The following is a 17839-nucleotide window of genomic DNA, read 5'->3' as shown; positions in this document are numbered from 1 at the left end:
GAAATAGATCCTCTGGAACCAGAGCTCTCCCGATACATAAATGCAAAGCAAATGGTTTCTTGAAGTAACAACCAACCAGAGCTGCTGGCGTGGTGTGGAATCAAACAGATGTGAAGGCTATTTTGATACTGTGAAGAGTAATGCTGAACATTGTGCCAACAATGTCCTTCTGCTCTGTACATTGGACAAACCAGCCAACCTCTACGCAAAAGAATAAATGGACACAAATCTGACATTAGAAAGGGAAACGTCCAAAAACCAGTGGGAGAACACTTCAATCTACCAGGACATTCCACCAAAGACTTAAAGGTCGCTGTGGTTCAACAGAAACCTTTCAAAAACAAAATCCAATGGGAGGCTGCTGAATTGGAATTCATATGCAAATTTGACTCTGTCAAGCTGGGACTGAATAGAGACTATGAATGGTTATCACATTATCACAGGTAACAGATTCCCTTTACAGAGGCGTGGTCTGGGGGAGCCCAGTGACGCCTGGTGTGGGCTTTCGGGGACCACAGTTCTCTTTGTCAGATGCAGCTGGCAGGGAGAGCTGTGGTCATCGAAGGCTTATACTACATAGGAATTGGATACTTTCACTGCTACAAACTAATACGGCAAACTGACTGCACACCAAAAGGAGATGTTTACATTTCCAAGCAAAGGAATGTTTTGACTGCCTCCACGCTAATTGCATTCTGTCTCCTTGTGATATATGTCCCCTTCTTTCTCCCCTCTCTCCCCTCCTCTTCTGTATTTGACCAGTTCGGATCATGCATCTGACAAAGAGAACTTGATTCTCGAAAGCTTATGCTACAATAAAATTGGTTAGTCTTAAAGGTGCTACTGGACTCTTTTTGATTTTGCTGAACAGATAGGGAGCTCTGACATAGACCTTTTAAATGAATTTAAACCAGGGAGAAAATTTGGAGCTGGAGACTGATTACCAGTAACAGCACCACACTTGAACATCCAGTCCCGGATACTGGTACCTGTCTTGGGGACACCCTAGGTAGTAGTGGTGGAGAATGTTGCTGCAGCAAACTAGCCAAGCAAGAATAATACATACTAAGTGAACAATGTAGCTGGTCACCAAAATCTCACCTGCAATGCATGTCTTAGGTAACTTAACCTTGTTTAATGTCTAAGTCTGCACACACACAAAAAAGACAATTGGGATGTCAGAGAATTAATTTTAATTCACTCTGAGGCCCCTATATATTTTACATACATTTCATCAGGGGATCCGTAAAACATCAGTTCAGACTATGATATTTTATAGATTCCCCCAATGAAGCATATGCTCTCAGAGGGAATTAAAATAAATTCTCCCACTGCACCAATTGTCTCTTTTAAAAACTTCTCTGGACTTATTGTAAGCAGCATTGCCCACAGACACTGTCTAAGCCCCTTGCTTTAAGAATAAGACTATTCCCTTCTGGGAATATTTGGCAACAAGTAGACAGATGCAAACTGTATGAACGAATGCAAACTGAAGATATCGATAACAAATGTAGTTAAGACATTCTGTAGTGGCTTAATGCAAGAGTCAGGAAGAACTTTGGCTCAAATTTTACTTCAACCCAAACCAACTACTTTTCTCTCAGCCTCTGCCTCACCTCCCCTTTCTGTAAAACAGAGATATCACAGACTTATCTTACAGATCTGTTGTAAGAATTATTGGCAGCGCCTAGAAAGTGCTTTAAAATCCAAACAGTCCTTCTATAGAATTAGTGAACAGTATTGGTTAACCTTGGTGCTTTCTCATGCAAAGTTTACAACCTTAAAGATGATTTTGGACTGTTCGTGCAAGTGAAGCACTGAGTACACGCTAGTTCTTACCTAAATTTCCAAGACCGAATGTTCACATACCCCAGGCCTTGTGACTTACAACACATATGATATTTAGATTAGATATCCAAAGGTAGGGAAAGATCAACTTAGAATGACATTTTATTGTGAAGCTCTTCATAATTAAACAGAATCCGTTAGTTTTACACCCGAGATTGGGAACACGAGTGCCATCTTCAGCACTACAACCCCACCAGGAAATGCCACCAAGAACAACCACCTGGATTCATGCCATAGGCTGCCCCTGAAATATCCAATGCACACAGTCAATGGTATCACTTGCACACATGTACAGCTCCCATTACATATGGTAGCCTGCATCCGTTTTCAGGGTCTGGCCTTCAAATCACATTAGACATCACATCATTCACAAAGCGCTAAAGAGGCTGAACCGGAGCTAAGTGGTAGGTGCATCAGGGTTTTTTTGCTGCAATGTCAGCTAAGCCATATTGTACAAAATGCTGGAATAATTGAATACAAGCTGAATCTCACAATCTGTGATCACTGTGCCTGCCCCAACTCAAACAAGGGCAAGGCCCCACCTATTGCTTACATGGTTTTAGTGTAATATGTATTTTAAAAGGTCTCTCTCAAAGAATATATCTAAGATGCCCTATTGTTCCTCCAAAGTACACATTTCACTCGGGAATGCTGACAAGCTGATGATCACACTTGTCTACTTTCAAATGTCAGTAATACACACAATCTAGATATCATTCAATGGTATGCTTCACTAGCTTTGCACTAGCATGACATATGGCAGCACTGAAGATTGGTTAACCCATCAGTTAAAACAACATTAGGTGCCTAGTATTGCCAGTTTTTCTTTAAAAAGCTTGAGCTTATCTATGACATTGGCATCACATTAATATAGCACCTTCTGTTCCATAGAGGGGGAAAAATATGAAACTTCCAACCCGTCAGAGTTCTATTACAATATCGTAGATTTGCCCAGACAACTTGGCTTTTAAGTGTCCTAACTAATAAATACCACCTAGTGGTACTAGTGCAACAAAGCAACCTGACGGAAAGAACTGATAGTCTTTATAAACACAAAGGATGAAATAAAGGGGACTCTATGCTCAGGAGATCAACATTAGCTCTATGGAAACCCAGCACTGACATTTTTCATATCCTCTGCAAAAAAAAAAAAAAAAATCTCATGCAGCTTTAAAGGCAAACGGGGACTCCTTTGTCTAGCCTGCTTTTCAAAGCATTTTTATGATGATATTTGGTACAGAACTTTCATTTTAAAATATTAAAAAAGTTTGAAATAATTGCAAATATACATTAAAACTCAATAAAGACAGGAAGGAAGTAGATTATGCATCAACTGAGATTTCCTCCCATTAAACAATGCAGGCTGAAACGTGTTGCTGTAGGGTGCACCCATCTGTACATTGGCGACACTCTTTGCAATGAAGTATTGAGGAAGGCTGAAGAGCTGCCTAACAAGTCTAGGTTGAGTGGTGCAGTGGTTAGAATGTCAGACTAGGATCTGGGAGACCGAGGTTCAGATCCTCACACTGCCATGGAAGTTTACTGGGTGACCTTGGGCCAATCACATGCACTCAGCATAACCTATCTCATAGGGTTGTTGTGAGTATAAATGGATGAGAAAGAACAGCGTCAACTGCTTTAGGCCCCCCTTGAGGTAAAAGCCAAGGTACAAATAAAGTAAACATCTTTATAGGCACAGAAATGAAATCTGATAGAATGTTCTATCAGTGTACTTTGAATTGCCAAGTATGAATATTCTTCCTATGCTACAAACATAAGGACTTCATAAGTCATAGGTAACTTACATTACAGTGGCTACTCTGACAAGGTATGCTGGCTACAGCATAAGAGGACTTTATAGTAGATGGAAAACTATGCAATATCAAACAAAGAAAAGGTTTCTAGAGTGAAAAGTACCTGATTAAGAAGTAGCTGGATATGTGCAACCAACAAAAAGTTGAAACTGTATAGTATTTGGATTTTACTGTGTTTTGTAAATTCTGGATGTAGTAATATCTATGGTTTCAAAGAGCAGTAAAGGATTTTATGTCTGTACTAACTCAGTTTACTTCCCAGCCTGGCAGAATGAACAAGCACAGAAGTAGAGTATTTAACTGTTGCAACAAACTCTTTTTGCTCTTAAATGCAAATACATGCTTTGTTCTATCGCAACAAGAATGAAGATATACATCTAATGACTTGCGGTAATGTAAACTGAGAGGAACAGGATGGAGCATAACAGCAAGGAATAGGTAGTCATGCAGGGCAGTGAGCCAGCTTCCTGAACAATGGAGCTTTTGGCTGATACACTTTGCACCATTTCAAAAACTTCAACAACCACAGTGGCTAGAGAATTCTTTTTGTAAATAAGGAACACAAGATTTGTGTGACTTTGTGCAAAAAAAGGAGCTTTGATTATGTTTCTGCCAATTAACAAATGGAACCGAAGAGAGAGAAGCTCTCATTCAGTAACCACTGCAATACTGATATAGATGCATCGTATTTGGCAGGGCCATTCTAAAGCTCCCATCACACTTCACTGTGACCAGCCTCAGATTGGGCTACATGCATTCACAATGTCTAGAACCCATCAACAGCAGGGATAAAATACAGACCAAATCCCAGGGGTGACCTAAAGGCGCCCCTTCTCCAACTTTCTCCAAAGATTATATGGATGAAAATAAAGAACTGTATCTGGGGGAAATGATGCAACAAGGGCAAAATCTGCTGTCTACACATACCCCTGTCCTTACTGACAGAGACCCCATATGAGTTGCAACGTGCCTCTGGGAGCACAGCATGCACAGCTGCGCTGCAATAAAATTATGAATGATAATGATTACATTTACCTTCGAGACATATATTATCCGAGACACATATATTCAATTGCAAGCTCTTACCTGAATAACTTTGTAGAAATAGGCATACTGTCGAGCAGTATTTTTATATTGGCTGAAAACATCATGTATGGCCTGAGTTGACTGAAGATACTGAACCTCATCTTCTTCGAAGTAAAGAGGGGTATTGTATTCACTTGGGAGAGTCTGGATGTAAGGCAGCCAGAAAGAATTAGGGTTGCATCGTTCACAAAGAAGATGGAATGCTAATGTGATGTTACCCATAGCTTGGAGAATTCGGTCTTGGGAATACAAGGACCCTTCAAAAAAAGGAACCCATAAGGAAACTTACTCCCGTTGAAACATAAATCCCTAATTCATTTTATAACAAAAAGAGATCAGGCTTTCAAATTTTATAACGTAGATCATTATATTTCTGTAAAACATTTAAGCAAAAGCTAAAAAACATCCAATTCCTAGTACAAAAATGTTATAAGTATTTTAACACTCACTTAGGGGTGTACGATTCGGGTTTCCGATTTGGGATAAATATCTGAATTGGACCCGATTTGTAAAAATTCAGGGTTTCTGAATCGGACCCAGCATGCTGGCCAGCTGAAACACAGGAAGTCCCGCCCCACCGCTTATTCACCCGATGGGAGAGGCAGGAGGGAACCCCCTCCTCCCCCTCTCATCGGGTGAAATAAGTGGTGGGGCGGGAAGTTTTGGTGTGTTCTCAATCTTCACAGAGCATACCTAAGTAGGGCAATATGTGGTTTCTGAAGCAGCTTGCCGCTTTGGAAATTCCAAAGTGGGAAATCCGAATCTTTCTGTCCCTGCACATGCCTACACTGATTGGCTGCACTCCAGCACTCTAACACATTGACTTCCCAAAGACATCAATGGGACTTATAAATGGAGGATATTTGGTACAAGGTAAATTTATCACTGCAGTATCAACAGCATTCACATGGACATCAAGAAACGGAAAGGCAAAACTAGACCCTTTCTAAATTTTGGGCTTCTTTAAGCAGTTATAAGCCCACGAGCCATTTCTATTTGCCAACTCACAATAATTGCTAATGAATAAATTCCCCATAATTGTGTCACAAGCATATCAGTAAACACATTCAAAAGCTCTTCTTACCCAAAACTGAATTTTTAGCCGACTCCACAGTCATTAGCAATTTTCTAGGAACCCAGAGAAAAAGCTCTTCAGCCTAGAAAAGCAACAGAAAGGTTCAGTCATGTACATGTGGAATATGTAAATATATAGCATTTAATTAGAAATTCTTCTTTCCTTCCTGCAAATACCTTGCGCCAAGCTTGCCTAAAGAGAGTAGCAACTGTTCTCCATCGAGGACCTAGGTGGACAAGTGCCTGAGGTGCAGGAAAAGGTGACCAAGTGCTGTCACTGGCCCATATGCAGCTCAAGAGATCATTCACTGCCTCTTTATGCTGCGTGCACATACTTCTGGCTCTCATTAGACCTAAGGGCTAGTAGCAATCTTAAAGAAGAAACAAGGAAAAGATACTCACCTACACAGAACACTGTCCATTCCTGGCTAGCAAGCCCTAAATAATATGAGCTCTGTTTCCTAGCAGGAACTCCCCTCCCCCCAAATACACACACAGATGTCTCAGGTAACCTTTGTGCCTCTGATAAAAAAGAAAGAGGAGACAATACAGGGCCATGTAGCGGCAATATTTTAAAAAATTATTAAAACAAATATCCTGTCTTTCCCCAAAGCCCAAGGTGCCTTACAAATAAAAAAACGAAAACAACAGTAACGCACCAAATTCCCTCCACCCTATAAGTCTCTGTTTTCTTCTCTTTTCATCTAGCAAAGATGCAAGGAAGAAGATGCAGACCAGGTTTCCTGCCATAAAGAGATCCAAGGAAGAAAGGGGATGGCAGGAACCAAGCAAGTAAACGAGAAGATGGGTAGCCAGACCCTGAATCTTGTGTGTAGCACTGTTATACATATGACTGGATTAAATTAAGTGCAGGTCACTATTGCCTCGATCAGATCCCATATCTTTTATCAATGCTAAGTATTTTTTGTACTAGTCTAAATCGATTTAGCTTTAGTTTAATACAAATAAGGGGTAGAAATATATTTCCTCCCATTAATTGTTCTTCCAGATCTGGAACTGTGATTAGGATAAAGTACAGTATACGTACATCCCTTTTTAAAGTGCTCCTATATATCACAGCCAAACAGAAACTTGGGAGCCTAGGCACGTTAGAGCAAGTAGGCCAAAAAGAAACAGGTCTGATTTTGGCCAGTCCCTGGGAAGAGGCTCGTCTGAGAACCTTCTGTACATTATCCTGAGGAAAATGATATATAAATATAATAAATAAAATTGGAATAGTGCAGCTGAAAGCACAGGTCAACTTTTGGCAGATGGAGAGTAAACCTTTTTTCCTTTCCAAAAGCTGTTTAGTGCCATCAGAGCTTACAATACAACAACGTTCAATGTATATACCGCCCTTCAGGACAACAATGCCACACTCAGAGCGGTTTACGAAGTGTGCTATTATTATCCTCACGATAATTACCGTGAGGTAAGTAGGGCTGAGAGAGCTCTGAGAGAGCTGTGACTGACCTAAGGTCACCCAGCTGGCTTCAAGCAGAGGAGTGGGGAATCAAACTCGGCTCTCCAGATTAGATTCCTGCCACTCCTAATCACTACACCAAACTGGCTTTCTTAACCACTACACCAAACTGGTTTTACCGCAAGATGACAAAAATACCGTTGTCCTTTCCTTTTTGAAGGAGTTTGTGGGGGGGAACGGGAAACAAATGCAGAAGATTTTTGGTTCAGATCAATGGCTTGGACAGAATCAACAACTAATAATTCTAAATTAAAAGTAAACCACATCTCAAATCCAACTTGCTATCAATTTAATCTTCCAAACACACATACTGAATGTATTTACCAGTTACTTTATTCTCACCTTTATCTCTCTTGTAGCTTTCAAACCAAAGCCCTCTTCACCAAAGTTGGCTACTTCAAAACCTTCTGTAGATGCACCATTCTCTCTGGCCCACTTTATTAGATCAGTAAAATAATCTTCTCTTTTTCCGTCAAATATGACAGACAAACCTATGTGCACATTTGATGGCAAAGGGAAACACATGGTAAGCCTCCAACAGCATATTCATCAGTTTGCCACTGCAGTTCTACTGAAAAGACACCCAGAATTTATGTCTGTGATAGCTTGACAACGCAAGATGGAAATGTTTAATCTTAGTTAAGTAAGAGACAGAGTTCTCAGGCTACAAAAGAGACTTAGCAAAAGAAAGTGTTAGTGCAAGCATTAACTACTCACAGCCCTTTGGTGGTTTGTACTAACTGGGTCAGGTTGTGCAATACCAACCATTCTCTGCCAATTAATGTCTCACAGTCTCTGAGCAACCCAGAAGTGTTACTGGGCATAGTTCAACAAGATAATGAACTTATTTCATTTTAGACTCATGGGAACTCAAAGAACTCTCTCCTTAATGATGTTTTCATGGCACCATTAAAAAACCTATAGCACTGTTCCCAAGCATGTCTACATATGACTGTTTCAAGGAATTATGGAAAGCCTCTGAAATGGTGAAACTGGCAGATCATCTTGGTTCTCAAGGGACAGATAAGTTAACTGAAAGTTAGTCATGGCCTATACGTTACTAGAATGGTAGTATAAAACTTAAATGTTTACATTATTTCTTTGTTGAAATGTGTCTTCATCTTTTGCTGTGTAACTACCATACAGTACGGCTTCATGTTCAACTAAAAAGAGTTAGCTACTTACAGCAACATAACACAACATATTATATAAAATAAAGATAAAATTGACTGCATCAACTTGCACAGGTCCTCCATAAATCCCTTCTGAAGTTTTATGACCTGGCAGCCAATCTGACAATGAACAACAACAACAACAACAACAACAGCAACAACAACTGATTTATATACCACCCTTCATGACAACTTCATGCCCACTCCATGGGGCAGGGACCTATCTTTTGCTGTTTCTACTAAAACCATATATGTTGATATGCTATAACATAACAGTTCGCGAAAAGCAGCCTTAATTTTCTAAACACACACAATGCCTATTTTTTCCATCTTGTTAACAACTGATTATCGTTCACTCCAACAGCAAACAATAAATGCAGAGAAAGAGGCCCTAGAAACAAGGCAAAAGTTTCCACATAGCAGGGAACCTTCTTGTGAATGTTTCAACTTTCCTTCATTGCCCTTCCGGCTTCCTTAACAAGCATACAGTTTTTAAAAATTTCTGACAGCAGATTTGTTAGTGAAATCTTTAAGCAAGTAAAAAGACAAAAACTGGGCTACCCACAGAAAAAGCTGAAGCTTCTATGTTCTGGAAAGCTACCTAGATATGCAGGACCACAGTCTGCAAACTTTAAAAAAACCCCGCTCCAAATCACTTTGATGAGGGCTAGCATGCTGAAAGGTCAGGTAATACTGAATGTCTCAGAATCAATTAAACTTGCAACAACAACAACAACATTCAATTTATATACTGTCCTTCAGGACAACTTAATGCCCACTCAGAGTGGTTGACAACGCATGTTATTATTATCCCCACAAGAAATACCCTGTGAGCTTCTGCTGGCTTCAAGAGGAAGAGTGGGGAATCAGACCCGGCTCTCCAGATTAGAGTCCCGCATTCTTACCCACTACACCAAACTGGCCCTCTGAACATACTAAATACAAGAGAATAAAAACTTAATCTTATCAATTTCACATTTTTCAAGGCATGATTTCCTTGCAACAAATAGTGACAATCATTTTCAGTTTTGGTAACACCACAGATGCTTGCTCTAGCAGAGCTTTCTAATGCCTCTAGTCTAAAAGCTGAGTGTGTATGGCTTGAAACCTCTTTCACTGCTCAATAAATTAAACCTAAATTATCAGTGATAACTTGATCTGATCATTGTCTTGATCTGGCATATTTCTTTTTGATAAAAAAATTGTCCTAAGTGTACAAAGTATTATTTTTCAATGAACAGAAGTATCTACTTTTATTCCTTATTCTGAATAGAGCATGTTAATTAAAAAAGTATTATCTTAGTTCTACCACAAGATGACAAAAATAATCTCACTTCTACAAAAAGAAATACTAAAAAAATACAGGATGTATTCACAGCAGCAATTCTAAGGTGTACAGATATTTTTATATGATACAAAAAAAGGCTGAACACAAGGATCACCTCTAAAACAAAGGCTGGTTCCCACCCAAGGCACTCAGTAGCAAACACTGTGAAATGGGATTGCCATGGGCAGAGGCTCCGTACCTTACTCATGTACTAACAATGATTTTTAAGAGGAAACGTTCTCTCAAATATTATTTGGCTTAATATGCTATCCATCCTTATCCTCTGGAATCAAATGTCAAATGATTATATATACTACAGTGTTCTTTGCAAACACTGAACATTAGTGAGCATTAGCTAACTACTGAACAGTTTAACAGTTGTAGACTTACATTAGCTTTTGCCCAAGACCAACAGCGGCGTGTTTTAATAGAAAGTACTTACAAATATTATAAACATGAGTAGAAAATAGCCCCATATTTAGTGACTGGATATTTAACAGTACTTGAAAGTGGAGCTGTAAATTGAGTGCCATCATCCCTACCCTGCCGTCCAACAACACCGGTTGATCCTTTTCAAATACTTGAGTTCAGTAAGTGTGAGCCCTTTGAAAAACACTAAAGACTGCAATATTTCAAAGTTCAGAATGTGTATCAACTTCAGCTGCTGCTTTTTAAAGAATAATACTTCTGATCTTGAGCAACTTAAAAGTCTCTTTTCTCATTTACCTTTCTGCTTTTTACGGATTCTTTCAACAAGAGTTCGGATCTGCTGATATTCTTCCCACTCCTTTCCAGGACCTGCTGTTGGGCTGCTGCATTCTGGAAGCATAAATACAGAAGTAATGGACTGTTCAATTTCATTTAGCCTCCCCTCTTTTCTCAACATCAAGAGTATTAAATATGGATTGGTAGCTTTAATTTCATAACCTTCAGACAGGCAATCATACCCAAAACTTTTAAGTTTGTAGAAGACAAATGAATGACAAATTTCAGGACTCAGGGCTATAATGTGGTCAGATCACTCTAGTTTTCATTTTCAGGATGAGCTACGCGATTGAAATTAATTCAGCATTGCCTCTTTTCCACATTTATTCACATCCTCATCTGCCTCTGAATGTAAGGATATTAAACTTACTCTGTAATAATTCACTAATTAGATTCAGCATTTCTTTAGGCGAGACCACCGCTGCAGCTCCAGTACCCGACTTCTGAGTTTTCACTCTGCTTTTCTTCCCCATCTTCCAACTTGAAGAAAATAGTAGTTAAATAAGAAAGGGTTTTCTACTACCATACAAGTATCAGTTTTGTACCACACACTCCACCATATTAAATATCTTGCAAAGAAGGGAGGAGAAAGAAGATAGAAGTCAGAAAATATTTTTAAAACTCTGAAGAAAAAGACTGATATATTCCAGAACTTTTTTTAAAAAATTGTCACTTGTTATCATCTACAACTGAAGCACACATTAAAGTATCCATGTATATCAGGATAAACTCCAGTAGCACAATACATCTGATAGTTTATCACACAAATGCCTGCATCAATAAATATCTAATCTATCTTCAAGTACTGAATAAATTGGGTTTTGATCCCCACCCCCGCTCCATTAAGGCAGATGCTCAGTAACAAAACAGGAACTAATGCTACAAGAATAATCTGCAGCAGTAAAACATTTGATGACATAAAGCCTGTCAGAGAATATCAGATTTACTCCTGATTTGTAAATTTGGAAATGAAGATCCATTGATTTCCACAGAATTTACACTTATATATTTAAGGCTGGGATGTGAGTTTAGGATAAATGGTGCGTCCTATGCAAACAACATCCACCATTTAGAATGTTTTATTCTGCTTATCATGTTAATCTTATCTTAAACAGAAATCTGTGGAAAACTACAGATATCTTTTCTAAGCAAAAAACCCCCTGTCAATGATAAATATGTTCAGTTACATACAGCAAAGTCACATATCCAAATATAGAGGATCCAACTAACTTGGCACAAAGTAACATGTAAAAACAGTGACAGCAAGAGTTTAACCAATCTCCCACTCTAAATCTTGCTGGCAAAGATGTTCTGTTGTATTCAGCTTTGAACTTCTGTTCCACCCAAAATCTCTCCTTGATGAGATGCAAACATATTCTCTTTCTTCCCACACAGTAGTTTTAGGAAACAAAAAATGCACTTACAATATTTTCCCTCAAAAGGCACTCACTTTGTAGTAACTTCTCTTGATAAAAAATAACTGTCTGAAGAAAGATTTCTTAAATATATCTACAAGTTCATTAGTATATGGTTTGGCGATCCTGTTTATTACCTATGCTCCTATACAATGTGAAGTTTGTAATTTAAGACATCATGAGGCACACATGACATCTGAAGTATGAGAACCAAATTATTCCAAAATACTGCTATGATTTGACATGATTAATAATGAACACCAACATAAAAAACTGCTAAAGGAGTGGCTGTAAATTTAAATGCAGGTACATAATTTTTTTGCTGGCATTCAAATTTGAGTACATTTTCAAGAGTTATTATATATGGAATGACATTTTACCATAGAATAGGAATTACAAACGATTTGGCTCACTGTGGTACAATTCTCATCTCTAATAGAAGAAAGGAGAGCCCAAGCAAAGCAAATAATTGGACGATACTTCCAAATAGGAGGCATGCAAAATTCACGAGTTGCAAAGCAATCTGTACTAAGCACGTTGCCACTTTGAATCTACCCAGTTACATGCAATGCTTCAGTGAAGAGCACAAAACAAACAACTGACCAAGTATACATTATTCACTGTGTCAAACAGAAGAGCAGAAAACCTAGTAATTTAGAGACTATATTATTAGTTAAAACTTAGAAGGCCAGCAACACTGGTTACTTGCTGCACCAGAGCAAGATTCTAATCATCTCATGAAATTCTTCATCTATCCAACTTGGGCTTGGACTAGCCAAGATCACTTACTGAAGGCTTTCATGGAACTGCCTCAGATACTCCTCTGCTGGAGTTTTGGATAAAGAAAAATTATTGCAGGAGCTCTGTACCTGAAAAGTACTGCAGCTCTAAATTAATTGATGGAAACAACCTAAAAAAATATGGTACAGAATGTATCTATAGAAAGTAGACTTACTTACTCTTTATATTAACACATATCTCCTAATGTGAGTCTGCTCCCATTTTTAACACCCTATAACTACACATAAAGTGGAATATGAAGTTAAGAATTCACAGGCATGCTACCTTTAAGAAGTTTCTAAAAACAGGTTAAATTCTACCACTAGATAAGAGTTGGATGGGATCCCTTTGGAAGCTGACAGAGATCCTAGAACAAATATTTTGTAACTGTTCTGAGTCTTTTGGACATAACTAGATAAATCCCCAACTTTTCCTCAACACATTTCTAACGTCTTTCAAAGTCCACACTAGGTTAAAGTTAATTATTTATGGAGTACAAGATCTGAGGTCATTATTTTTGAAGAAAAAGAACAGCTTTTAACACTCCAAGCTCATTTGCAAAAACTAAGTAGGCTGCACGGCATAAAAGCTTACCAAAAGATGTAATCTAAAGCATTACTTACATGTTCAACTAGTGTGCTGCTGTTCCTTTGCAGACAAGCAAGACTGTATTATATTTTGCATATACTGCCAAGAGTTGAAAGCAACACCTAAGTCAGGCAATGCTTGGAAGTCCTGAGATTCTCCTGGTTATGGAGAAGAGTTTGAATACATACAGAAAAATCCTTTAGACTCCAAAACCAAGAAGAGGACGTAGTAACCAAGGAAAATCCAAAAGAAAGCAGTTTGATTAAACACAAGACATGGCCTCCAATATTCGCCATTCCTTATGAACATAACTGCCTCACTGAATTCAACCAAAAGCCCATCCAGGCCAACCTTGTCTAAATAGGGGCCTGTCAGATGGCCTTGGAAAGCTCACAACAGGATATGGTCATTTCTAGCTAGTCTCCAGCATTTGACAGAGATGTGCTGCCATCAAACATGGAGGTCCCTTTTTTCTTGTGGCCAATTGCCAGTAATCTACAAATCTGTGTTGCATTTTTATATGTTGCTTTGGGTGCTGCTATTGTAAAGTATGCAGGAATTTAGGCCACCAGCAACAGCCAGTATATGTTGCAATCTCCCCAAATTAGTACATGGGCTGATGTAACTGAGTCATGAAGCTGTTCCTTCATCTTCCTTTCACAAAGGAACTAGATGTTCACAACACATAGATTTAATCAGAAGCTTTATCTTACAAAAATTCTACTGGGGGTAACTATCACAGCAGATGACAGTTATGCCTACAACTCAAACTCGCTCTTCTCATAACAACTTAAACTGACCTATAGAGCAGCAAAGCCTTCTTCAGATCTGAAGGAATAGGATTTTCTCTCACTAGGCCCATACACTAGAAACGTGTATTGTCTTGGAACATACAGCATATGGTAGCTTTGTCATTGCCACTGTTTTATCTTTTACATTTTAATGTTTTATATATTGTATGTTACCCGAGTGCTCAGCAGAAGGAACAGAAACTGATAAAAATAAACCTCGGATCTGTTGTGCTTAAAAATTACATGTAACGCACAATCTACAATTAAAATGAATGGGAAATGTGATATTAATTACAGTAATTCCAAGAAGGTCTCTGGAGAAGCAATGTATACATTTATTTGCTAAATAAATTGTAGATTACAGTCATAGTACTCTAATGCAAAAACACACCTAAAATCCAATAATATGAAGTAAGTAATGTCTTTCCCCTAGTAGTAACTCCCTAAAAGCAAGTGCACTTTTCCAAATTTTATGTTCCTGACAAAGTCTCAAAAATTATTAACAAAGTACCTACATCTACAGCCAACAAGGTGTAGTGTGGTTGGCGCATCTGACTAGGACCTGGGAGACAGAAGATCTCCAGAGTTAGTCGATCTGAAAAGTCTTTAGCAAAATCAGATACCTAACATATTAATCTGCTAAAACCACTGAGCAGTACATGCTACAGGCACCTGCAGAACAAGGAATAAGTTTAACAGGTCAAGCAGATGGCATAACCAAACCAGCTATACTATGTGCCATTAAACAAAAATAGACCCAAAGAATCACCATTTTTAGTAGTATGTGGTCTCTCTCTCTCTCTCTCTCTCTCTCTCTGTGCTGCCTGTGCACATCAAGTTGGGCTGAAAGATGCTAGGTGAACAAAGGTTTCACCAAATGTGAAAAAGCATCTATGTCAAAAGCTGACAACTGAGAACTTCAGTTAAGATGCAATTCTGTTATCAGAACTCTTAAGCAGACAGCAGATACAATGACCATCGATCTCCACAGAAATACAGCAACTGAGAACAGGAAAATATGGGCAAAGGGATCTTAGCAAGAAAATAAATCAGTTATCCACATACACCCTCCACCAGCACTCTGCCCAGATAATACATAGAAAATGGAAAAATGTAGCAAGGTTACAAAAAAAGGCATTGCAAAGGAAAACAAAACATGAATGCCTCAAAAGGGACAGTTTAAAGTGGGTGGCCATGTTAATCTGCATTTAAACAGCAGGATCCCTTGGGAGTTTTGACTCTTGAAAGTTTGCACCCTGAAAATCTTGTTGGCCTCTAAGGTGCCATTGGACTCAAATCCTGCTGTTTGAAAGGGATGGTGATGAAACTGCTTAATTAGAACGCAAAGTTTAAACATCAAAACTAATTCAGTGAATCCCTAGAAATATGACTGTTGCAGGTTAAACCAAGAAACGGGAACTTTAAGTTGGTATGACAAACAAGGAATAGAAATAGCTTCTAGTGTTTAGAATGAGAAAGTAAGCATCCAGTACAGGGATAGCTTATGCTAAAACAAGACTCAAACAGGATGAAAAAGCTTCATCTTTAACTCTAACTGGAGGAAAAGGCAGAAATGGAACTACCACATACACAAACAGGAGTAACTTCTGAAGAGGGAACTCTTAGAAAACCAAGGCAGACCTGGACAATATGAAGTCTGAGAGAGAAATGGAACTGGCATTGTCAGAAATGGGCTATCATTGCACGCACAAGGACTATGGAAAGGAGCAGCAAAACTGAGGAATTACTGTGAAAATTTAATTTGGTGACAGTACCAGTAATAAGTAAGAAAACCTTAGGTCAACTCAGGTGCTTCAACTAGAAAAGAGTGCAAAGGTATAAGAAAAGGTATAAGATAAAAATGAGAACTAAATACTAAGGGAACAGGATTTAAATAAAAAGCAATTAACAGAACTAAATGAACAGAAACTCAGCAAGGAATGATGGGAATCAGGGAACTGGGCCATGGGAAAAGATTATAGAAGAAAACATGCAAAGTCAAGACAAAAAAGATAGCAGAAATGTAGACTGGGAGATTTTTACGGCACAGCAGTGGTTTGAGTTAAGCCTTAGTGAATGTTTGGATACAATGATAATCAAAAAGATAAAGAGATGAAAGACAATAAACCCAGGAGGAACAGTGAGCTGGACAGGGCAACTGCACTCTAGCCATTATTATCAAATAAGGGCATCAGAGAAAGAAAAAGCCAGAACACTGAACAGAACTGACAGACAATAGACAGAAGCAGCAATTTGGGCTTGGATCAGGGGGAAAGCATGTGGGACACAAATGACAACCTTAGAAATGAAGAAAATTCATTGTGAAAATGGGAAGTAATATTGTCCATTTCTATTTAAAAGAACTTCTACCCAATCTACAAGGTGGCTAGTAACACAAACAACATACACGCTTGAGTCTCTGTAAAAAAGAAAGACCATAAGCAAAGTACATAAATAATAAACAAACAGAACGATAGAAGTGGGTAAAGGGAAAGAAAACAACAGCATTGCAATTACAGCTGCAATTTTCTGCCTGCTTGTTCGGGAGCAAGTTAGACTGAATTTACCAGGACCAAAGCCAAAGTAAACAGTTACAATGGCCTACATCTTGTGTCATTCCCCAATCGTTTCCACTATCACTCTGGGAGTAATCCCCCTCAGGCCATTTAGCCCTGTGATGATTACTTCTAAGCAGTATCTTTGAAATGACCAGAATTAGAATGAGTTTGATCAGAAATTGTTATTATAAGTACCAGAAATAATGCAAACACCTAGAATTAAGCTGTAGTAGTAGTAAAAACCTAGAGGGCGACCTCCTTTCATATTGTAAAACAAGACTGCAGACAGCAACAGTGGGGGAGGGCCGAGGGTCGTAATGAACGAACATGGTGTTATGAACGTGTAAACAGGGAGATGACTGCAAGCAAGAGCGGAAACAGATACGTGACTGGAGGGTCACCAGCTCCAGGTTGAGAAATTCCTGGAGATTTTGGGGGGTGGAGCCTGGGGAGGGCAGGGTTTGGGGAGGGCCCTCAGCGGGGTCCGCCCTGCTAAGCAGCCATTTTTCTCCAGGAGAACTGAACTGGCTATCTGGAGATCAAATGTAATTCCGGGAGATCTCCAGGCACCCACGGGAGGTTGGCAAGCCAAACAGACACACAGCGCGGGCCTCTTCAGCGCATGTCTACCCCCGCAGCTACGAGGAGCCTACCAGATAGGGAAGGAGAAGGGGAGGAATAGGAGTCAGGCGCTGGGGTCGGAGCAGGCCCCCCGTCTGAGGAGGCGTGCGCGTGAGGGAAACGGACAGGGCCCTCCCCCTCCTCCCCCCATTTACCTTTCAACGGCGACCACTCGGCACCAACCCTCCCCCCACAAGACAATTCCTCTCACCGGACGGCGCTGCCCGGGATGGGGGGAGGGGAAAGAGGGGGGTGGGGAGAGGCGGTGGCGGCAGCAAAGCCAACCACAGCCCCGCCGCGCGCACGCGCAAACAGACGCTCGCGCCCTCACTACTCAGCCGCCTGCGTTTTGGCCCCGCCTACTCCCCCTCCTGTCAGTCCGCACTTCCGACGCCGCCATTGGGTCGCCTTTGAGCGGCCGGCCAATCACCGCCGCCGCCTCCTCAGTCTTTCTCACCTACGGCCGAGCTGGGCGTGAGAGGACGAGAGGGGGGAATTGCATCGATATACACACACG

General features: G+C 39.7%; 1 protein-coding gene across 5 annotated transcripts in view; it reads right to left on the bottom strand.

Moving 5' to 3' along the window:
• SETD3 (SET domain containing 3, actin histidine methyltransferase) overlaps window positions 1–17830 on the bottom strand; it is a 49580-nt gene extending 31750 nt beyond the window's left edge. The window contains exons 1-7 of one of the 5 annotated variants that reach the window (XM_054970953.1): window positions 17478–17633; window positions 13388–13510; window positions 10940–11049; window positions 10531–10623; window positions 7648–7796; window positions 5833–5905; window positions 4749–5005 (exon numbers count right to left, since the gene is read on the bottom strand). In XM_054970953.1, coding sequence (XP_054826928.1) covers window positions 4749–5005; window positions 5833–5905; window positions 7648–7796; window positions 10531–10623; window positions 10940–11042 — 675 coding nt within the window. In that variant the 5' untranslated portion in view covers window positions 11043–11049; window positions 13388–13510; window positions 17478–17633. Of the gene's footprint in view, window positions 1–4748; window positions 5006–5832; window positions 5906–7647; window positions 7797–10530; window positions 10624–10939; window positions 11050–12943; window positions 12968–13387; window positions 13511–17477; window positions 17634–17779 lie in introns of those variants that run through there. The other 4 variants (XM_054970956.1, XM_054970952.1, XM_054970954.1 and 1 more) reach the window with 4 other exon arrangements.
• Between the last annotated feature and the right edge of the window lie 9 nt (window positions 17831–17839).

The sequence above is a fragment of the Eublepharis macularius genome, chromosome 2 (genome assembly GCF_028583425.1).
Source record: "Eublepharis macularius isolate TG4126 chromosome 2, MPM_Emac_v1.0, whole genome shotgun sequence".
Taxonomy (NCBI): Eukaryota; Metazoa; Chordata; class Lepidosauria; order Squamata; family Eublepharidae; genus Eublepharis; species Eublepharis macularius.
The sequence above is the reverse complement of the archived record's forward strand: the minus strand, read 5'-3'. Positions and strand labels throughout refer to the sequence as shown.